The sequence below is a fragment of the Aythya fuligula genome, chromosome 24, assembly GCF_009819795.1.
Source record: "Aythya fuligula isolate bAytFul2 chromosome 24, bAytFul2.pri, whole genome shotgun sequence".
NCBI classification, from domain to species: domain Eukaryota; kingdom Metazoa; phylum Chordata; class Aves; order Anseriformes; family Anatidae; genus Aythya; species Aythya fuligula.
The window spans coordinates 486,354-509,287 of record NC_045582.1 but is presented as its reverse complement, the minus strand read 5'-3'; the positions used below and the strand labels follow the sequence as shown (position 1 = coordinate 509,287).

Here is a 22,934-nt window from a genome sequence, read left to right as displayed (position 1 = left end):
CCAGGGAGGGACGGGTTTACCAACGACACCCCACTTCAGTGTCTCCCGGCTCCGCAACCCCAAGTGAAATTTCCACTTCCATTTACGAAGCAATCTGGGAAATCACCAGGCATTTGTTACACTGGAAACAAAAACGCTTTTTTGCCACCCATTCGAAGCAGGGCACCGCCGCAAATGTCACCCCCGCACCTCCCCGGCAGCTTAGCGAGGGGCTCGTTACTAAATCTCTGTCTCATAAAGGCAGAGTTGACTCTGGAGGAGCTGCTGGTTATAACGGTGGCTTTGGAAAATGGAAGCATTGTCACACTTAAAGACACAAATTTCCCCCGTAATATATTCGAATGGAAACCTCTGAATCCAATACTACATGGGCATATCTAATAAATTCACAATATTTCAGCCTCAACAGCCTACAACGGTTAGTTTTAAAGATTTATGTGGTAAAAAATTACTCGGTGATGAATATAGTTTATTCTGCGCAGTATTGGAGGGTATAAGGAATTAAACTACTGTCTTTAGCAGTGAATTTATTATTACCTCTGTCAGAGACGAAGCCTTTAACCGCATTTATTATGAATTTCAGGGCAAAATAAATGCCGGGGGCCGCCCGAAGCCCCCACGCCGAAGCGGGACCAGGTGCCGGCACCGGCAGCGGCCGCGGGGCGCGGGCCTTGGGGGGGGGGGCTCCGGGCCCCGGGGGGGGGCGGGGGGGGCTCCGAGCCCCGCGCTGCGCCCCGGCGGCCCCGGCCCCCTTTTGTCCTCGCCTGCGCCGGGCGTCCCCTCATTTATACAAATTACCTGGGAGGAATGAGGCTGCCAGGGGCTCGTTCTGGGCGATTGGCTCCCGCCGGGGGGGCGCGGGGCCGGCCGCCGCGCGATGGCCTCGCTCCGGTGTGACCGGCGGGTGACCGCTGACTTCCCGCTGACCCCGGCCGCCCGCCCCGTGCCCCCCGCCGCCGGCCTCCCCCCGGTCCCCCCTCCCCGCTCCCCGCCGGCCGTTCGGGGCCGTGCCGTGCCGCTAGGTGTCAGCACCCGCCCGCGCTCGGGGCCGGCCGCCGGGAGCCGCCGGGACCCGCGGGGCGCCGGGGCTCGGCTCGCGGCGAGCGGGAGGCGGCGCTGCGGCACGGCCGGTACCGGGCACGGGGCCGCGGAGGGGCCGCCACGCCAGCCCCTCGACGGGACCGCGGCACCCCCGGCCCCGGCCACCCGGGGGCCCCGCAGGCGGCCGCAGCCCCGGGGCAGCCCCAGGGCCCGGCGAGGCGCTGCGGGGGCATCACCGGAGCTGCCCCGGGGGCCCCGCTCCGTGCCGCCGCCGGCCCGCGGCACCGCACCCGGCTCCCTCCCCCTGCGGGTCCGTGCTGCGGGCAGCCGCTGCCCCGGGGCGCAGCCGCGCTCCCCGCTCGCCCCTCACCCTGCAGCGGGGGCCAAGGAAAAGCCCTCGACGGCCGCGGGCCCCCGACCCCCAGCCAAGGCCTCCCGGACGCTGGCACGGGCGGCCAGGTGAGGGACGGAGGCCGGGGGGACGCGGCAGCGAAGGGACCGCTGCAAGGAGGCACCTCGGGGACAAACCTGCCCTGTCCCCGGGCTGGGGCGCGCGTCCCCGCTGTCGCGGCCTCTCCCGCCCACCCCGTGCCCGCAGCCCCCTCTCCAGTGCTCTGGGCTGCTGCCAGCTACTGATGTCCACTAACCCCCAAATCACTTTTCCCCGCTGTTGATGCTCGAAATGTCAGACAGGACCCGAGCAGCAGCCGGCATGTGTTTCAAACACACCAGATGGATTTTTATATTAGCTACTATTTCATGTTCAGACAGAGCGACCGCACCGCTAAAACTGCAGCCTCGATGCTGCCGAGTTTGCTTCTGTGAGATTAATTCTGCGAAATTAATTGGGACAAGATTGAAAAGGAAATTAAAATGCAGCTGAGTGAACAGGCTTTTCAAACACCTTTCCCCTCCGCTCGCCTCCCTCCTCTCCCCCCTTCGCCCTGTGCTGCCTCAATTCTGCTGCGGCCGCGAGCATCCGTCGCGCAAAGTAATTTACGGGGGAAAAGCTCCCAGGACCGATCGGTTACGTGTGAGGAAGCCAGCACAAGAGTCGCAATCTGGAGCCACTGAAGAGAGCAAAAACCCTGCCGTGACTCCAAGCTGTGTCCCCGAGCTGGCGGGGCAGCGCCGTGCTGCTCTTCCCACGCACCCGGACGGGATCTGCTGAATCCGCTCGGCCGCCGGCGGGACGGGCTGGGGGGAGCCGGGGCTGCGGCCAACGGGGGTCACCCCGGGGACGTCCGTCAGCTGTTCCTGGCAAACCCCCCCCCGGATAAACGAGGTGACAAGCCCAGGCTTTGGGTTCAGGCCCGGAGCACGTCAGCCTCGTCTCACTGCTGTAAAGCAGCGGGGGGCAGAGTTGGTAAATGCCGCTGTAAAGTGCTTTGAGATCCACAGATGGGAAATTCTCAGCCTTCCAGAAAGACACAGTGACACCAAGAATAAAAGCCGCTCTCTGCTGATGCCAAAGATGCAGCTGCCTTCACGGGGATGCACAGGAGCTGGCTTCAAACCCACCCCTAAATGTCAGCTGGGCCGTGCCGTGCTCAGTGCCGCACGAACCCGTGGGGAGGCGGACGAGCAGCCGGCGGTCGGCCCCCACCGGGCTCGGGGCTGCTGCGGCACCAGCGGTGCCCGGCTCGCGGCCCGCCGGGGGAGCTGCAGGCTGCAGTCCCGGCCCTGCCACGGCGCAGACGTGCCCGGCAGGACACTGGGAGCCCGTGCCAAGGGTCCAGCCTCAAGGGCTCAGAGAAGGCCTCCAAGAGGAGGCCTGACACTGCTGCCTCCACTCCCCTGCCCATTGCTGCCGCGGCCGGTCACCTATTTCTACCACGGTGACATCCTGTGCCTACCACCAGGAGGCAAAATTAAATCCTGTTCTTTTTCGCAGCTGTAAAACACGGTGTTGGTCTTAGCAAGCCTCAGACTCTTCATCCCCAAGGATCTGTAACCCACCGCTGCATGTGCTGCCCTTCCCTGCTTCGGGTTTGCTCAGCCTCCCCCAGGCAGGTGCCCACCGTGGGCAGCTGGGGCACGACAGCCCCCTGTAAGCCAGCAAACTGCTGCGTGCCCCCATCCCTGCCACCCCACGGAGGATGCTCAGCGCGTGGGTGATGCTCAGCACTGAGACGTGGCTGCCAAACCTCCCTGGAGAGGGGGTTGGAGCCAGAGACACAGCGCAGGAAGCCAAAGGCACCTGCTGTGCTGGCACCTCGGCCGAGGGATGCTCTGCGCAGGGCTGATGGCGTTGTTCCTCCCTCCTTGCTGCCAGAGCTGCACTGAGCGTGCAGTCGGGTTGTGTGGTGCACTGCAAAACCACCCGCGTAACACAGCCCCCCCACTGCATCACTGTGCCCGTGCCAGATCAGGGTGAGAAGCGAAATGCCTCCCACAAAGTGCCCCCGGCCCCGCTCACCGCTGCCAGCCGGGGCCACCGCAATCAGGTGGGGGGCGGCTTGGAGCCAGGGCAGGGCCCTGCGGGGACGAGTGGGGCTGGCAGGGTCACAGGCACCGATGGCTGCCGGTGGCCCTGCTCTCACCCCTGCGGACCTGCTAGTGCAAACAGGTAATTTATTCACCTGCGTGCGCCTGCCGAAGAGAGCCCTGGTCATACTCGGCTGAGCAACTCAATTACCCCTGTAATACCTGAGCAACAGCACGCACAGACTCCATTACTGTGAAAAAAATCTTGCTTTGGGGCATTTCAAGTGCCACATGTGAATGCAGGAGGCACGGACAGGAGCGGCACTGACTGCTGCAGGCAAAACCAGGGTGACAGCGGGGACACGAGCTGGCTGCTCCTTTGGCTGTGGGAAGGGGAAGGCACAGAGCGGGGAGCAGGATGCTGGGGTCCCAAGTGGGAGCTGGACCCTGGCATCCCACTGCCCCTTCCACTACTTGAACATAACCCTGCACCTTGATTTTTTCTGTTCACTGACCTCCCCAGCTCTCAGGAGCTCATGTCTGAGCCGCAGCCCCACGGTGGCAAGTGTGGGGGTCCTGGCGGGGCCCTACCTTGCTCAGGATGTAGATGAGGTCACCACGGTGGAAGGAGAGCTCGTTGGGGTGCTCGCCGCTGCAGTCCCACAGGCCTTGGTAGTAATTGGCGTAATCTCGCTGGGGGCCTCCTGGGAAGCAAAGCGAAAAGGTGAGGGAGATTACATGGGGAAATACTGGGGAGAGGGGATTACATGGGGAAATGTTGGGGTCATGGTGTGAGGTGTCTGGAGAAAGGGGCTGCAGCCGGTCGGTATTTGGGGGAAGACAAGAAAACGTTGGTGTTATTTTGCATTTCAGCTGAAAAGTAAAGGCCTGAAAACACAAGAAAAAATGGCTGGTCAATAAATAAATGCAGAAACACGATGAGTAAAAACGTGCGAGCACACTGACACGTGTTTCAGCTTCAGGAGACCCGAACTAAAGCTGCTGGCTACAAACCACAGGTGGACCAAGCCATCCGAGTCCCTCACCTCCTCCCCGGGCCCTCTCCAAGCTGTGACCCTGCCCTGGGGAGGGGGGCACATGGCACCAGCCGGGCAGCGTCCCCCCAGTGACGGCTGCTTATTGGCCATGCCAGAGGCATGGAAGAGGAATACCACTAATTAGCATCGGTATTTGCACGGGGCCTCTGGGAGGGTGCTGCGGGGGAAGGTGACAGCCAAGTTTGTTTATTCATTAAAGAAGCCGTGCAGGGGATTTCGGCCGATTGAGCAGGGCCCACTCAGCAATCAAATGGCACTGACTTCTCAGCCAGGACTGCCCAGAGCAGGAACAGGGATGGGAGGAGGGCAGGGAGCAAAATCTGCCTCAATCCCTCGCTCCCGGGCGGTCAGAGGAGGTCCCAGAGCACCAGGCGCGATGCAGCCTGAGGGTGGGGAAGGCTGCGCCTCCGCTCCTGCCCTCAGCCGGGGAGCTGTGACCACAGGCTGTGCTGCAGAAAGGAAGGGAACACGTCAGCCAGCAAACTCATTTTTTTCCTCCTTTTAAGGGGAGGCAAATGGTTTGTTTGCTGGAAGCCGAGGGTTTGGGATGATGAAACCGCCAGCAAACTCTGTGCCAAGGCTGGGGACTGCCCTCAGCAAAATGTGTGCGTGGGTTTTATGGAAAGTGTCACAGCAGCATTTCCAGACCAAAACATTGCCATATTTGCCATTTCCCATCCAAAACTGGCCCAGAGACCATGGAAAGTGGGTCCCCATGGGGCTGAGAGCATCCTGCTGCACAGTGGGACCAGGCGGCTGATGCCGTGCGCTCCAAGAGCCCCGCGGCTGACGGAGATGCTGCTCCGTCCATTTTGCAGGCTGGGGACTAAACTCGTCCCAGCATTCCCAAACCATCACAAAACCACCCAAAAAAACAGATTCGCAGCTTTCAAGCACGCAAAACAACCATTAAAACATGCACCTGGACCAAAGGTTTCGGTCAGAAGACTGTTCTGGTGGTGCAGCACCAAACTGAGGGTGACTCCCGATGTCACGACAGGACACCGCTGCGATGATGCCCCCAGGGACAATTAAACCCAATAAAACCACATTCTGCAGGGGGAGAGTCGAGCACCAGGGCTGTACCAATGGACTGCGCTGCTCTGCCATGCGACTGAACCAAGCCCAGAAAGCATAAATAGAAAATATCGAGCACATGTTGGAGGAAATGTTTCTAATATGGTATAAGGGACTGAGTGATAAGGGTGCATCTGGAGTACTGTGCCCGGATTTGATCACCTAAATATGAAAAAGGACATTACAGAGATGGATAATGGTACAGCAGGGAGCAACTGGAATGACTCAGGGACTTGGGGAACTTAAATAGAAAGGCTGGGAAAAAAAAAAAGAAGTAGGTCTGCATCCTTTGGAAAGTATTAAAGGGGGAGCACGCAGTGGTGAGGAAAAGATTGTGAAGGGAATAGAAGGAGTAGGAGCTGCTGAGTTATTTAAGCTTGTACAAAGTGCAGGAACCAGAGGTTATGAACTGCAGGCAAAGGAAATATCAGGGTGTGCAGGCATGGAGCAAGAGGACAAAGCAAGCAGCAGTTCTGGTAGCAGCCAGTAAATTGTGTAACCACCAGGAAAGGTTATTGCAGGAGGATGTGAGGACAACAGCGGGATGCAGAGAACAACCCAGCAGGGGGGAACGGTGCCTGGCACCGACCTGCTGGGTCCCCCGTGAGCCACGGTCACCTGCTGAGGACCGGAGAGGGAGGGAGGGATGCACAGCACCAAAATGGGAGGGCTGGACTCCGGGGGAAGGCTGCTCAGGGGCTAACTAAAAACCCTGTAATGCTACGGAGCATTACGGTTAGCTGCCAAAGGGCTTCACACACTGCCATCCCCCCGTCAGCCTGCGCTCCTGTCACAGAGTTATGCTCTGTGTCACTGACGTGCTGGGAGGGGAAGGGCTTCTGGGTTAACACAGAAAATCTTCCTACAAGAGGTCTCTGGAGATGAAGGGGCCCGTTCCCCTCCCCAGCACTGCCCGGGGCCACCTTACCCTTACGCAGGGCGGATGCTGCGGGGATGCTGAAAGCAGCTTGTCTCAGCTTCCCACCCTGCGTTTGCTTTTCCTGCTTTTTATAGGGATGAGAAGAACTTGGAGGCATCTTGCCACCCTGTCAGCAAGGAGTGGAGAAAAGAGAAGGTGCTGGTAGCAGAGATTCCACGGAAGCTGTGCCCAGGATCCTGGACGTGCAACTCCCCGAGTACAAAGGGAGAAAACTTCCCCACCAGCAGAAAGCTTCGTGCTCCCAGAAGTTTATTTTTCCCACAACATCGGCTGGTTGGATGGAAGGCCTCACGCCTCCCACCAATGCTACCTTCAAAAGGTCAAAATTAATTGCATCAGCTGAAGATGCCTCGCACTGAGAGCACAGCCAGGCTCTGCGTTTAATCCCTAGCCACAGTTTCATAAGCAAGATGTTTGTGCAAGCTGTTGAAAATATCTTGCTAAAATTAAGACCATTCGCAGAACAGGGATCCTGGCTCCCGTTTCAGCACTTGAAGATAAGGCCAGGCAAGGGAGAACATCGCTCTGCAACCTCCTCGTGGGACGGTGGACGTCCCAGGTGCCCTGGCTAGATACGTGAACCTGCACCCAGGGCAGAGACGTGATTTCAGTGTGACTGATTTACACTGATGTAAGTGGGACGAGAGCCTGCTCCCACATTTATGGGCCTTGGGGTCATTAAGAAAACCAGCCGAACGTGACAACTGCCTCATTTTCTTCTGCAGCCCGGGCAGCCCAAGGCAGGGCCGTGGGGGAGGCGCTCTGCCCCCGTCCCTTTGCTTTGGGCTCGTTGTTTCAGAAGCCTGTTGATGCTGAATCCTAGTGACAGCCGTCGGCAGCTCAGCGGTTTTCGCTGCTGTGCTTGTGCTCAGTGAAACCTCCCGCCACGCTCAGTGCAGGGGCTGCGTAAGGAGGCAGGCTCCCGGCCTTCTGTTATTTCTCTGCGGATAGGATGCGTGCTGTTTGCATGTGGCTGGTAAGGTTGTGCTGCAGAAGCAGCCCCGCAGCCTGTCCAGCACAGAAGGCAGGGGTTAAGCAGCTGAGCAGAGCGAATGGGTGTCTTGGCTGCAGCAGCCTGCAGCTCTCCGCGGGATTTCCAGGGCTGCTCCAGCCTCGTGGCATCCTTGTGGTTCTTAGAAATTAGAAACAATAGTTTTCCATTAGCCAAATGCTCATCTGGCACTTTGGCCGCCTGATATAATTAAGAAATAGCCCCCCCCTCCCTCCCTGCAGCCCGGCGCGCTGCTCAAGGACTCCTGTCATCTCTTGCTCACCCTTTGTCCGGTTGGACTGAAACACAAATTACCGAGGCAAGAGGCACGAGGGCTGGGGTTCCTGGCACTGCGATAACCTTTCCCTCTTGAAACGCAGCCCAGCATTTCAGAGGCAAGAATCTAACATATTATTTAGCATAAAAACAGACACAGGACTTAAAGCAATCATGACAACACTAATAACTAAAGCAGTTATAACAATTAACAAAAATTACAACTGCCAGGAAGATGCTAATGAGTATGAGCAGGGCATTAAAATGCCTGGCAGGACTGTGACAGGCGAAAGCCAACATCCCCAGGGTGGCCTTGGGGTGCTGGCTCCCCACGACACCTCTGGCACCGGGGGGCCGCGGAGCTGCGCTCTGCTCCTGCGAGCCTCCAGCCCCATCCAGGGGGCGCGGGGGCTGCTTCTCTGCCCGTGGATGTTTGGATGTTTAAACACTGGGAACACTCGTGGAAGGCAAAGAAAAATGCGTGTGTGTGTGTGCGTGTCCCAGCTCCTTCTGCTTTCCTTAGCCCGTGCCGAGGAGTCTCCAGGGATGACTGTGCAGCCCCGCGTGACGACCACGGTATGGTTTGTAAGGATCAGGATGTCTTTTTTCCGAGCTCTGGGCGCTCGTACCTGCTGTAGCTGCCACATGCTCCAGTGGCCAAATAAGTCATCATGTGGGGAGGGCTCGGGTGGGAAACAAGCACTGCGAGACCACGAGGGGTGGAGAAATGCTGACTTGCCCTGGTGCTGGGGACAGCTGGGACTCCACCCTGCGGGCCCAGTGCCACCAATGTTTCGGTGCCCTCCTGGGGGCACTACCCAAGGCACGTCCAAGGTGTTTGATGCTGGCTGAGGGGAAGCGTCCATCAGGCTAACCAGAACCGTCAGGGGAGTCGGGCACAGGGGCTGTGGGACAGACAGCCACAGTCTGGGGGAGCAACCAGCTGAGCAATGCCTGGGGCACTCGTGCGCCTGTGTGCACGCGTTCAAGGGAGCACAACCCCACGATTTAGGCACCTGCCACCTGCAGTGGCCACCACTGAGCCCCTCCGGCCTCCACCACCCAACACCCAGGACTCCTGCCTTGTCCCCCTGGGTCCCCAGCCAGGTGGGCACCCCCCATTCAAGCGTGTCCCCTCTGAGCTCCCCTGGCCGGGCTGAGCTCCCTGGGGCACGGGAGGCAGCAGGAATCCCCCGGCCAGCCCAGCCCTGGCTGCTTGGACACCAGCGCTGCTTTCCTGCGCTGGGGCGGAAGCAGAGATGGAAAAGCGAAGCAGGTGGGACTGGGGAGGAAACAGACCTTCCGCTCCTGTCCCACAGTGCGGGTCCTTAAGGAAAAAGCAGGGGCGGGGGCCCTGGCAAGCACGGGGAGGCTCCTGGGCCGCCCGCTCCGTGCGGCTGGGCAGGCGGCCCTGGTTCCTGGGGTGGTGGCGGTGTCCGGCCGGCTTCCCGCGCCCGGAGCCCTCCCTGTGGCGGCTTCCTCTGGGCCACCGGCCCTGACTCACGTCCTGCTCAGCCTCCTGTTGTTCCTGCCCTGGCTCCTCTCCCCGGCCCCTCGGCTGTGCCCTCGTCCATCAGTGCCTGCACCCCGGATCCCTCGACCGCCACCACCCCTGGGTCCCCTGGGGTGGCCAACACGGGGCGGGCTCTCACCATTTCTCTGTCCGCTCCCGGCATCCTCGCTGTCCTCTGGGATGGAGGGCTCCTTCTCTGGGGGGGAAACAGAGCAGAGAAGCCAGTGAAAAGGCTGTGAGCGTTACTGCGTGAGACATAATGGTGCCAGGCCATCACTAGTGCTGCACTAAACCCGCAGGCAGGAGCGGGCTTGGGCTGTGAGAGCATCCGACTGTCAGAATAATAAATTCCCGGCTTAATTGTGAAGAGTGGAAGGGAGGAAGTCACAGATAATATTTTAAAACATGCTGCATAAAAATATAAATTGTTGTTAACACTGGTAAAAACAAATCACTTATTATAGCCTCATAAATTTATGTAGCACTTTGCCAAGTGCCCTATAGGAAGAGATGCTTCCTGTGCAGAACTTGCAGCCTCGGGAAAACAAGACGCTGAGGAGAAATGCCAGGACAGAAACGCACGGAAGGATTGTGGACAGAAGCAGAAATTACAGAGGAGAAGGGACCCCAGGCAGCAAAGAGCAGAGACACTGGCACAGCTGTGCGAGATTAGGAAAGAGAGCCCAAGAAAATACTAAGAAATGATAGCATGGAAAAGTTTAAGTGTGAGCAAGGACAGGGAGGCTGCAGGTCACGGGGAAGCCATGGGAAAACGGCCGGTTACTGCCGGCAGCGAGGATCTGTGCGCAGGTTTAAAGGAGAATTAACACCAGGACACAACAACCCCAGCCCGAGCTGGGCTCTGCTCGAGTCGGGTGCACAGCGCCCGCGGCCCAGGCCTCCTCCTGCAACCACGATGCCAAGGCTGGGGCCGGCCGCAGGGCCGGGGCTCACTCACCGTGGGGCAGAGCCGCCGGGAGCCCCCGGGTGGCCTTCTGCTGATCCCCTGCAAGGCGACCGGGAGGCAACGGGCCAAGTGGCAGCAGGAGAAGTGGCAGCGGGCCAAGTGCTGCCGCTGGGCACTTGCTGAGGGCACGGTCCCGGCCCTGCCCCAGCCGTCTCCCCCGCCCGGCCCTGATCAATGCAAACCAGGTCAGGCCTCCGCTGTGAATTACAAATTGGATCCCGAGTTGGAGGGTCACTGTGACTGCTCCCCCATTAGACGGGAAGCGGCACCAAAGATCTTTTCTAAATAAATCAGACTTTATTGTAAAACTCGGCCACTGACGAGACAGAACCTCATTAGCATTGATTTTAAAATAAATTATTGAAAGTGGCTTTTGCCTGCTCTTTGCATTTGTAAAAGAGAATGTAAATGCATCTGCAGCAGCGCTCTGCCTCCATCATTCCCATGCATGCTCCCCGAAGCCCCGCATCTGGATTCCTTTGTACTTTAACCAAGGGCCCCCAGCCCCTGATCCAGTCTCGGCACGAACTGGTGGTCAGTCACACCCAGTCCCGTGCCAGGCCACGGAGACCCCAAAGCCACCCCCAGGTGGGGCAAACCAGCAGCCCCCAGGGGATGGGGCCACGTCCCCCAGTGTGCGATGGGATCTGCGGTCACAGCGCGCCCACACCGCTCCTGGGCACGTGCGTGGCTCAGCCGAGCACCCGCGGCCACCCCAGCTCCTGGCCGTGCTCCTCACGCACCTCTGGCTTGTGGCCGTGCTGCTTCCTGCAGGCTCCGCTCCCATCCCCGGAGCTGGGCTGTCCTCAGGAAACCTCCTCCCAGACCCCTGTGCCCCCGTTTCCCCTCCCTTAGGAAGCCCCTGCCCTGCTGACGATTCGCGCTGTGCCTCTTGCAAAAGGTGCTCGGAGGAACCGGTTTAACGCTCCCCTCCACATGGCTGCCCTTCTGCCTGTTGCTGCCAGGTGCTCTTCTGAATCATCTGGAAGCAAAGCCCTGCCCTACCAGGGCCCGGGCCAGATACCTCGGTCACCATCAGAATTTTATAGTGACGAATTAGAGGGAAATGCTGAAAAATGTGCCCCCTGGGGCCTGTGCTTCTGCCCCCATGCTGCCTCCTTGTGCAGAGCATCACGGCCCCAGCCCCACCGCCCCTGGGAAGATGCCTTTACCGTTACCAGGGCAGCACAATCCTGCAGCCCCCACTTGGCACCCCCACTGGGGTCCAGGGCCCCCCTGCAGACCCCAGCCCTGGGCACGGCCAGGGAGCCGGTGGGCCGCGTGCCCCACTGCTGCGCTGGAGCAGCCTGGGCGTTGGGCAGATTCTCAGAGGAGCTGTGTTTTAATGTAGCAATTTGATTCAATTTTCCACTCTATAAAATTACCCATCACTGCTCGTTGCTTCCTAACAGACACCTTCACTCTTAATTTAACAATCCTATCGAATTCTGCCAGGGAAATTGGAAAAATTTATCACCTGTGAAATTTTATTTTTCCTTGGTTGTATCTGTTTTTGTAAAACTTCATTAACGACGATGACTTGCTGAGGAAATTATCTCTTCATCTCCCCCCCCTTCTTTCTCTCCTCTTTCTCTCTATTTTCACTCGGGACACAAGGGAGGCAGCAGGGCCAGAGGAGACCCCAGCTGGACAGGGATGCCCTCCCACGATTATGGGGGCCAAGGGTGTGAAGGGTCCCAACGCCCTGCACCCGGGGGAGGGCATTCAGACACGTTTGAAGGCCACAGAGCGCTCCCGCAGCAGATTTGCAGTTTTTGACACACTGCATCTCAGAGCAGGGGCAACGAAAGGGTCTGTCCCTAGGGCAACTCCACACAAGCTCACTCCAGGATCACTCCAGGATCACACATGGAACAAATCTCACATCTGGTATCTGCCCTGTGGGTGGTGGCAGCAGCGAGGAGCTGGACGCAGCTGCCAAAGCAGCCAGGGACACTGAAAGCCCTTGGCCTGACAGTTTGTCAGCACTTCCCACGCACCCGCCTAGGGACTGCAGAGCAGAGGCTCCCGCTGAGCTCAGGGATCACCGCAGGTGTGCCTGGAGGAAGGAGCAGCTGCTGCCCAAAGAGTTGACGATGTAAACAGAGGTAAGAAGGAAAGATGAGAGATGGACAGAAGCTGAGGCTGTACCCGGCGTTGTGCTGGCAGCCCGGGGCCCTGGAGCCTCAGCTCCGCTCCCGGCAGCTGTCTGGATGCCACTCGGAAACCGCTGAGCAGAGATTTCCTCTGGCAGCAATAGCACGACAAAGATCTTGGGCACCATAAAAATTTCTGGTGCATTTAATATATTTTTTAATCACTATGAATATAAAGTTCTGAAATAAATAAGAAGAAACAAGGATCTATTTTGCATGTCTGAATGCAGACACCAAGGGGCACTGCTCGAGGGGATGGGGTGCAGGGTTGGGCAGTCCCAACCTCAGCAGCGGCAGAACACAGCACGTGTGTCTGAGTAAGGCTCCGGTGCCCTGGGGCATGTCACACTGTGATTTCTGCTGTAAGAAACGTTGCAGACCGTGTCACCCTTTCAGGCTGTTTGGTTCTGTGCCAGGAAGATTGCTTCTGGCTCCTTTAACTGACAGCCACTGCCCTGCTACCTCCAGGCCTCCTGCACTGTTAGGGAACAAGCACTAGTCTTTAATGCAGTTATTTTATCATCACTTGGAAGGCCAGTAATCGCGTTACAGCCATGACTGCATGCCCAGAAGGGAGCATTTTCATCATCTACCTCTGATTTTCCAGGTAACACAGCCCAGAGATTCCACTCTCACCAAACCTAATATTACTGGAGCTGAATGGAGCACAACCTCTAAAAGCTGCCTCACTTGAATTTACAAAGCCCCCACCTCACCAAAACAGAAAGGCACGCTCTCGCAGTCCATCAACCAGTCTGAACAAAGAAACAGGGTAGCATCTCTGAGTTACAGGCTTATTAAACTCAGCAGAGCCTGAGATGTTCATTCCCATCAATGTGTTAGGCCATGCTTTCCTGCTACATTTGCAGGGTTAAAGCGAGGGCATGGCTCGAGTTTTAACCTTAGGTGGTTGCATACCTGGAAAAACCTCATAGACGTCATCCTCTTCCATCCCATCATCCGGATTCAGGGTAGTGTTGTGGGATGCTGTGGTCACCGAGTCAGAACTGTCCACGTCATTGTAGAGCTCTTCCTCGTCCTCCTCATCGTATGGGATAGTGAGGGAACTCAAGTCTGCAGGAAGCAGAGAGCAGAAGCACGGTGAAAAAGAGTAAACTTTGCCAAGCACGTTGCTGGTATTTTCAGTGAGTTGAAATCAAGTAACAAAGCCTGTGCAATGATACTTGGTGCTCACTATGGACTTTGCAGAGGGTGAACCGTCCCCACACTCAGCCCGTGAGCATCTGGTGTGAAGAAAATGGGGTGGAAGCTGAGAGTAGGCTAAAACAAATTAAAAGCCCAAGAAAGGATGGCAAATGCCAGAGAGCCAGCCAAACTCAAGCGCCTCCAGGAACTGAGCCTCACCCCATTCCTGGGTATTTCAGAGAAGGTTGACATCAGCAAGACAAAAAAGAAAGAAAGTGCAATCACAGGGTTTGATACAATGAATTAAACAAAACCAATCTGCAAGAACATGATTTAAAACTGGAAAAGCACCACTCGGTCTGAAATCGTGCAGCTGTCTATGGTTTCTGGAGGGTTTCTGTATACAGGACCGCAGTCTCTTTTCAGTTTTGCTGTTTTCAAACTGGAATGACTCCAGTGGGGCTGGGCCATCCCTCATCAGCCAAGCAGAGAACAGCAGATCTATGGCAGCACGGAGCAATTCCTGTAATTTTCTTGTCCTACTTGGTAGCATTTGCAGCTTTTGAGACATCACAGGACACTGTTCTCTAAAAACAGTCAAAAGTGCTGGAGGTGAAACCAAACACCTATGGGCTTCAAGCAACCACCTCTTTTTAACTGGCTGCTCAAGAGAGCAAAGCCCCAGAACCTCTTTTTGCAAAGAGCAGATGCACAGGAGTAACAGGGGTTGGGTTCCACTCCCAGGGCTGGGGAGGGGACTGACTGCACAACTTCACAGCAGAGGAGTAGAAAGGAGGATTCTCGATTCCCTTCTCAGCTCTGTTGTGTCTCCAGCAAGGTCTTGGGGCTGAGCACAAGCCCACATGCTGCTGCAGGGAGCTGCCCAAGGGAAGGGCTGCTGGGATCTGCCCCAGTGAATGCGGCACAGCAGCTCAGGCCAAGCTGCCAGACTCACCCTTCAGGAGGAACTGGATCTGATCCACCCAATCTTCAGCCTCTGCCGGACTTGGGGCTGTGAACTGGAGAGGGATTCACCTGTTACCATGCTGTTTCTTATATGTACAAAGATGTAAAAGATTTCCAGCTAAAATAAGAGATTTAGCTTTTGGATCTGCCATTCTGTACCCTGTGGACTTTGGGAAAACCATCTCACTTCTTGATCTCCCTGTTCCAAACAGGGAAATACAAGCGGAACAAAGCTAGACTATCCCAGAGGAAGGCTGTCAAGCCTAATTCATTAAAAGAATTCAGATGAAAACCACAATCCCTGCTGAATATACTATACTGACTCTGAACAAAGGCTCTAGATCCAAGATCTCCCTGAAGGTCTGGAAGGCTCTCATATACACTTTGTGGATTGGGCCGGGTTTTTCATTATACCAGTTTGTAGGATCCCTGATGGATGCTCAACAAACTGAAGATTTAAATTTAACACGGCTCTGAACTGCTTATTTAAAAATTGGCTTTCCACACCCAATCTTCTGCTGCTTCTAACCCACGTTTTCACTTAACTCTTGTGATTTTCAAGTGCAAAGAGAGCCCAGGGTCACTCTTGTGCCAAGGGAAGGTCCATGTTGAGGGACCAGCTGAGAAGGAGAAGCATCAACACCTTCTGCAGTGCTTCTTGGTTTGCTTTACCAGGGACCGAGGTCTGGAGATCCACAGCCTCCCTGACCCTTCAGATCCAGCCCATGTCCTGGACCTGGGAGCACGTGCTCCTGTGCCTTGTGGCCAACCAGCACAAAGGCTCCTCTTCTCTTCCCAGTTCCTACCTCATAGGTGCGTTTGCCAGGGCAGATTAATTCAAAACAGCATCTTCTGCGAGAGTCCTTGCGGAGATGGAAAGCCAGCCGGGCACTATATTGCTCGATGGAGAAGGTGCCTTTAGGTTGCTTGCCTGGAAGAAGAGAAATGCGATTACTCTTGAGTCTGGAACTTTTTATCAAACCTGCAGCACTACTGGGTGCGGAAGACGTCTGTTGCCCACACAGGGAGGCCAAAGCACACCATGTGTCAAGGGGAGATGTCAAAGAAAGACTCAATCTAAGCATCTCCTCTGCCCCCAGAAAACCCAAAGAGAACATTATAAGGTCTTCACAAAGACACAGTAAAGAGGATGTCACTGTAAGCCTCGAGAGATTGTGAACAGCCACTGAAAGGTTGCCAGGGTCACAAGGTTGCTCGAGATGAGCTGCTCATAATGAAGCAGAGACCACTGTGTACTTGGGGAAATACGATAGCAACAATTCTTCCACTGGTAAGGAATTAGCGGGCTGGCATACAGAAAGAAATACTTAGCGGGGCCTTTGAGAATTGGCCTATGGATCCTGTGGATGCGCGCTCACGGCCCCTGTCAGCCAGGGTGGAGAGAGGGAACTTCACTGCTGTCATCTGAGGCGCTTTTATTTACCCCAGCTGGATACCCAGCTCATTATTTCCTTATCAATCTTCTTGACTAAGTGTGGGAGTATGACTCAGTGACTCAGCCAGTTCCTCTTAACCTTTTTTTTTTTTGATTTGCTGATCATCCACAGAAACTTCCAGAGACAAAGGCAAGCCCTATAAAATGATTCCAGACCACCTGTAACAGGTTTGCTTTATTCTGTTACCTTCTGGAGACCATTTGGTAGCTGACAACTGCCTGCCTCCCACAGAAACAACAGAATATCAGCTCTTACCTTCAGTGCCTGCCTCTGCTAATATCTTGCTCAAAATTTCCAAGCAACTCATACCCCTGCATACACCTCAGCCACACTGGCTGATAGGAAGCTTCTTTGCAAACCTTCATGAAAAAGTATTCAAGATCCTCAAAAGCTGTAGAAGGAGGAGAGAGACCCAGCTTCATCCCCAGGAGCCACTGGAGTTTGCTTGTGCCCTAGCTGCAGACTGGTCATTGAGAGCCAAGGATGTACCCGTGTGCTCTGTAAGCAGTTAACCTGCTGAGTTTCTGGATGGGTGGAACAGAGTAAGGAAGGCCGTATATTTCATCACGCCTAACTCCGTTGTAGATATTAGCTGTCTGTTTATATGTACCTGATGGAGCATGACTGCAAAATATTTATACACACTGACACGTGGATTATATACAGTCACTTAGGGGGCTGAAGCCCAGCTGATGGCTAATCGAAAACTTGGTGTGTCATTTTATTTACACACTGCTCTGTTCCTGTCTTTCTCTTGTTCTCTACCTATAAAGATGTTGAGGGTTAAAAAGCTGAGATATACCTTTCTATGAGAACCTACATGTTATCCCTTGATAGGGAATTACAGCCTTCCTCTTATTTATCATATGTCTAAGAAAAGAAATTGGGGGTTCAGCAGGAGCAAGATGAGATGACATCCAGCTCCCTTAAGTGCTTTTGGAAATTGCAGCCAACATCTCGGCTTCACTTGAAATGAGCACTAAAGGTATGTTTGCTCATTTTTACACTAATTGCCTAATAATTTTCCTTTGTGACACACTGTCCCAGGGGGCTCCTGGGGACCAGGTGCCTGTAAGGCTGCCCCCTCCCAAAGCAGGGCATTTCCAGGCAGCATCGTGCATTGTCCTGGTAAGAAATGACTGAATTAAAATTACTTCAGCCAAATTCATACCTAAAACCCCAGCAGCTGAAGATAAGGAAACAGCCCACTGTCCATGCTTTTCTCTTGTCAGGTCCTAGCCTGCCCTTTAGCAAGGGCTCTCCCCTTCTCCTTCCCAGCCCTGTCCACAGTTTGGAGACCAGGGGTGGATGTCTCATCACTTACTTTTCTCATTGGCATAGTAGTAAAAGGTCCTTTTGTTGAGGACACACCACCGCTTCTGCCACTCTGATCCAAAAAAGCTATGGTCTAGAAAGAAAAAGACAACAAGGGAATAAAAAACATGAAGTCCTGCTCTTTTGTTGAATGCTTCTCTAGATGAACACGCCGGCAGGTAAAGATTTTCTTACTCCCAACAAAATCCTGCAGATTTCTGGCACCAAATTTAGGCAAGCAAATTTAGATACAAAACCTCAGCTAAGTAAAGGAGAGCAAGCCAGTCTAGTGGGCTGGAGAAAACACAGCTTTGGGGTGAAACCTCTCTAATTGAGGCTTAAGCAACTGTCTTTTATGTTGTAATTGAAGCAAGCTACAACATGCAAAGGAACAGTTATGCACCTCAGCTGGTGATCATGAGGAAAAAAAGGTTGTTCTTACCTCATCCCACCTGTCATACAGTAAATAAATCAAGATAAAATCTGACTGATGAGGAAATAATTTGTAGCTTTCACAAGAGTCAGTAAAATCAAGATAAACCTGAGGCTGACTCACAATCCTTATCTCAACTTGCTAATGTGTGTGATGCTACGAACTACCTTGTCTTCACTGGGATTTTATCCTCATTAGGTATTGCTTGTTAGAAGGGCACATCTTGCCTTAGAGGACTAGGCTGCTGCTTAATGCAATTTCTGGGTTTTAATCTTTGTGGAGTTTGATGATCTACAAAAGTGAATAAAGGCTGTGCTCTCCTTTTGTGTATGATGCCTAAGAAAAGCCTAAAAGATTCTGCTTGTGTCTGCTGACAAATCTGCAGAAAAGGATCTATTTTCCTGTTTGTCCTTCACCTAAAATTTTGCATTCTTGGTAACTTTGAGCTGTCCTGAATTGCTGGTGGAGTCCCTGGAGCACTCAGGCAGGGTGGAGGGTGCTCTGGGTGCTGAGGTGTGGTGGAGAGCCCCCAGCCAGCTTCTGGCCTAGGTGCCAAACCCAGGGGGTGGAGATGGGGGAGAGTTTTGTTTCTAAGAGCCAGGTGCTTAAATCCCTCAGTCTGTCAAAGGGATGAGAACTTCTAAACCACAGTGGCAGCTTTCTGAATCCCACTGTGAGAACCACCAAACACCTAAATGTCTTTTACCTCCCCTTCCAGCTGACCACCTCTTTTACTAGCAGTGACTTGGGTGTACTGTGCTTCTCAGGGTGGTCACGAACTATAGCAGCTCCTCCACCAAAAGCCATCCCCCACCATCTCACTCACCATCTTCCTTTACCTTGTCAGGCAGAATAACAACACAGCCCAAACTGAGCCCCCCAGACTTGATGTACTTGTCAGGCCTTACCTCTGGACCTCTTCTCCAGATATCCTTGCTTCAGAATGTTCCCTGTGTCTTGAACAGGCCTCGGTGTGACTTCCTCCAGTCCTGCAGGGAGCAAAGCAAGGCTTTGGCATTTCCAGTTCACACAGTGCCTCTCCACCGTGCAACCCACATGCACGTGAAGTCCAAATGGAGAGGCACGGATCCCTCCAGAGACCTTTCTCCCAGCTGTGAAGCATCCTTGCAGAGACATCACACCACCTACGTGAGTCCTGAGAACTGTGTACCCCCCACACACTGGCATTTTGAGGGTGTGCTTGGACCCATGCTGCAGCCCTCCCCCATGAGGGGACGGGCACCGTCCTGCAGGAGGCAGAACAGGGCACAGCAGCACGCCCGCCCCGATGCCAACAGCCTCGGCGCGAGCTCAGTCCCTCCTCTCTCCGAGGGTCTCCCCCACAACCAGCACATTTATCGTGCACGTTACCGCGTCCTCCCAAGCCCCTGTGCAGACACCACCCAGCTCAACCTCATGAGCTATTCCCAGTCCTGGCTGCAGGTTCCAGAAGCAGTCCTCAAGGAAACCTCACGCTTCTCACAGCTACGCAGACCCGTCCCCAGAGGGCTGAGACCGCCGCAGCTCCTGGGGCTGCTGCCAAGCCCCGGCCCCCCCGCCAAGGCTCCCTTGGTCGCTGGGGGCCTCTGGCAGCAGGCAGGATCCGCTCAGGTTCTCGGACTCGTGGTGCCCTTGGCCAACACCTGGCCAAACTCGGCCCACGGGGGGTCTCTGTCCCTCGCTGTGCTCTGCATCGCGCTGGCTGCAGCTCGGCCCCGCAGGTGGCATAGCCGGGAAGCCCCCGAGCCACGGCCTGCTGCTGTGGTCTCCCCCTTCTCTGCCGCTCATCTCCTGTCATCATAACTTGTACTGAAAGACAATAAAAAATGACTAACGAAACACCACTAATCATCTCCCCGGTGGCTGGCCTTGGCAGCCTTTTAAGTATGAATAACTTCTCAGCATCCCAGGTCACAAGAGCTTCTCTCGTTTCCTTAGCGCGTCGCACTGACGTCCAGCTCTCGGCCCAATCCATCCCCTGTCAGTTCCCTCACTCACAGGCTATTTTCATTTTTGTGTTTTATCGTTTGCGAACTCAGTGCTTGCTATAAATCCTCCACAAATGGGTCTCGGGGCGAGCGGCAGACACAAAGACACACAAAGTTTGGTTTGGTGGAAGGCTCCCCTACGTGCGTCTCCTGCTGCTGCTCTTTGCTGGCTGGAAACCTGCAGCAGCCGACGGCCAGGGCCTCGCACAGCGCCTGGAGGACGTGGGCAGCCCCTTACCGCAGGGATAAATCCCACTTCTCTCGAGTTTGAGTCGGGTTGAGCTTGCTCCTAACTCCAGAGAAGTGCAGGGCAGCAGCTTCATGAACATGAGAAAGGGGCGGTTGGCCATGGGGAGCTGAGAGCAGAGGGGGAATCCCCTTCATACAGCTGGTGCTGAGCACCACTCTTACTGCTGCTCCTACAACAAAACCACACGAGGATGCTGAATGGGACCCAGAGTCTGTGTCAGGGTTCAGGCCGGGCTGTATCAAGGCTCAGGGGATTTTCCCAGAGCGGGTAGCCCAGAATTATGTCCCGCATTGCTCCCACAGCCTCCTTGGGCACAGGTGGCCCCGGCACTGCCAGAGACGGGGCCGGTCGCTGCCTTGGCCTCCAGCAGCGCTCGCCACGCTCCCAAATTCAGCAACAGGGCTCTGTGGCAGGAGGCCCACCGGCCCCTCGGGGGCCCGCAGAGCAGCCGCCAGCAGGGGCCCGTGCGGCCACCTCCTGGGGTGCTGGGCTGGGCTGGGGACCCTCCCTCTCCCGAGGCGCGTGGAAGCACCTGCACACCGAGGAAAGTGAGCTCAGGCTTTTCTCTAGCTTCAGACTCGTAGAAGCACGTTCTCTTCTCGAACCCAAGCCCCAACCCCTTTTGTTAATGCAAATCTAAATGTCATTTTATGGGACATTTATAATTATGAAAATGGGACGGTGCTGCCGGATGCACAGGGAGACCCTGCGAGTATGAATATTACATTAATGTGCCCAACGCCAGCTCGCTGATCCTGCTGGCAGGAGCATAAAAAATGCTTGAGTGAAACTTTTATTTAGACGTTAAGATTCCAGGCCCCAGCGGGGTGACAGAGGCAGCCCCGGTGAGATCCCATCAGCACGAGCGCTCGAATTGAATTACCCAGGGGGGAAGGCAGGAGCTGCGAGTGCTGCTTCGCTTATTTAATTTCATTTACTTCCAGTACATTACCAGCATGGGGCTTCCCTCTGCCCCCGCTCCCCCAAGACAGCCGGCTACAGAAATCGCCGCCGCGTTTGCTGCTGCCGCTGGAGCCAGGGCAGGGCCAAGGTGTCCCCCCCAGCCCCACATCCTGGCCCTGGCTCCTCTCCTCAGCCTAGGGGGAGACCCGGGGGAGCTGCAGGGGCCTCCCAAGCACCAGAAGGAGAAACTGAAGTGGGGAAGCAGCACAGATGTGGCAGGAGCCAGCAGCAGCCTTGGCCAGCCCCGCGTTTTCTCTCTCTGCCCGTCCTTTCTCAGATCCCGCCTGCAAGCAGGCCCAGGGCAGCTGCTGTGCCCCCAGCTCCTGCTTTGCCCCACGTCGGCAGCCCCTCGTGCTGTGCCGTGGTGCCCTGGGGGCCCGGACCTGCCGGGCTGGCAGCCCCTGGGCCCAGCACCTCCGCAGCATTGCCCCGACACCGCCAGGAGCCCGCGTCCCTCCCAGGAGGTGCGTGAGGTGCCTCAGCTTCCCAGCAGGAGATCGGGATGAGAGGAGACTCCTTAAATACTCGGTGGCTACTCAGAGAAGCAAACACAGTTAAGGAGGGCTTGAGAGGACTGATTAGATTGCACAAAGCTCTGGAAATGTGAAGTTTTACAGGATACGACACAAACCCCGCAGCCTGCCCTGCACAGCCCTGCCAGTTGGAGCCACGCAGGTTAAAGCTGGGCGAGGAGACGCAGCCAGGCTGGGGCTGGGGGTCCCCTGCCCGCCCCACACCCCCAGCCTGCCCACAGCGACAATCCAGATGGCTTTTGCTAGCAGCAAATGGCAATATTAACCTGCAAATACATCCCCTGGGGTTTTATTCCTTTAAAGTGTCCTAATGGAAGCTCTCTGGCTTCCGAGGGCTCCTTTGCTCGGGTGCTCGCGGCAGGGGCCAGGCAGCCTCCGCCAGATGCCGCTGCCCAAGGCCACACAGCTTGCAGGTAAACCAGAGCTCACCGCATCTTCTAGGGCTCCGGGCAATGGAAAAGCCAGCCCATCGGCTGGTCATCTGTTCCGACCACTAACGGCCATTCACCATTCATAAAAACAGAGGGAAAAGAAAAGGCCTTAAATTCATCTGAGAGCACCATCTGTGCCCTCCCAGGGACACGGCCCCTCTCCAGTGGCTCCTGCCACTGCACGGCGGGGCTGCGGCTGTGGCTGCGTTTGCACGGTCCCGAGGGTCCCTTCCAACCTCGTGCTGGCCCCAGCCCCTCCTGTGCCCAGCCAAATGCCGGTTCTGGCACCGACCGCCTGCCGCAGCTGAGCCGTCTGAGCCCCCGCCTCACAGCCACCGGCACCTCAGACCCCTCCTGGCCTCTCCTCCACCCTCCTCTCCAGCCTGGCTCCCGAGGGCTCTGGAAGCTGCTCCCCAGGGATTTTCCCCCAGATGAGCTTCCTGACCCCCGGGACACGTCGCTGCATCTGGAGCCTCCTGAGCAGGAACGGCTGCAGGCTGGCAGCGCCGGGCATAGCTCTGTGTTGGGAGCTCGGAGACTGCTTTCTGCAGAGGACACAAAGCTGCAGCATTTCAGGAGGGGGAGAAGAGTGGGGCCAGCAACCCGCGCCCACAGGTGCAGGAGCAGACACCCGCTCCCTCCTTTCCCTGCCTTCCTGCCCCTCAGCCTTTGCAGTGACTTGCACCCCGCAGGGGATGCTCTTGGCCTCGGAGGCTTCCCTTTGCCAGGCTGACACGGGCGGACGAGGAGAACGATTTCTGCCCAGGTCACCCCATGAGCCTCCACCATTGCTGGCCAGACAGCATCTTTTGGGCAGTTTCTAGGAGTTTGGCTGCCGAGCCCCGTGCCTGTTCCATCCCGTCTTCGCCATGTCCTCAAGGACCTCTGGATTTCAGCTCTCGCCCCTTTGGTCTCTGAGTCACGCACACCAGCTGCACGAAATGTCACAGCAGCTGCAGCCAAACAAGCCCAGGGGCCGCGCTGGTGCCCACGCTGTCACATTAACT

General features: G+C 56.0%; 1 protein-coding gene across 1 annotated transcript in view; it reads right to left on the bottom strand.

Annotated features, from left to right (window-relative positions):
• The window catches only part of SKAP1 (src kinase associated phosphoprotein 1), a 143,286-nt gene that overhangs the window by 7,848 nt on the left and 112,504 nt on the right, over positions 1–22,934 (bottom strand). The window contains exons 5-11 of the mRNA XM_032202734.1: positions 18,671–18,751; positions 17,340–17,423; positions 15,365–15,489; positions 14,548–14,611; positions 13,365–13,520; positions 9,463–9,519; positions 4,060–4,172 (exon numbers count right to left, since the gene is read on the bottom strand). Coding sequence (XP_032058625.1) covers positions 4,060–4,172; positions 9,463–9,519; positions 13,365–13,520; positions 14,548–14,611; positions 15,365–15,489; positions 17,340–17,423; positions 18,671–18,751 — 680 coding nt within the window. The remainder of the gene's footprint in view (positions 1–4,059; positions 4,173–9,462; positions 9,520–13,364; positions 13,521–14,547; positions 14,612–15,364; positions 15,490–17,339; positions 17,424–18,670; positions 18,752–22,934) is intronic.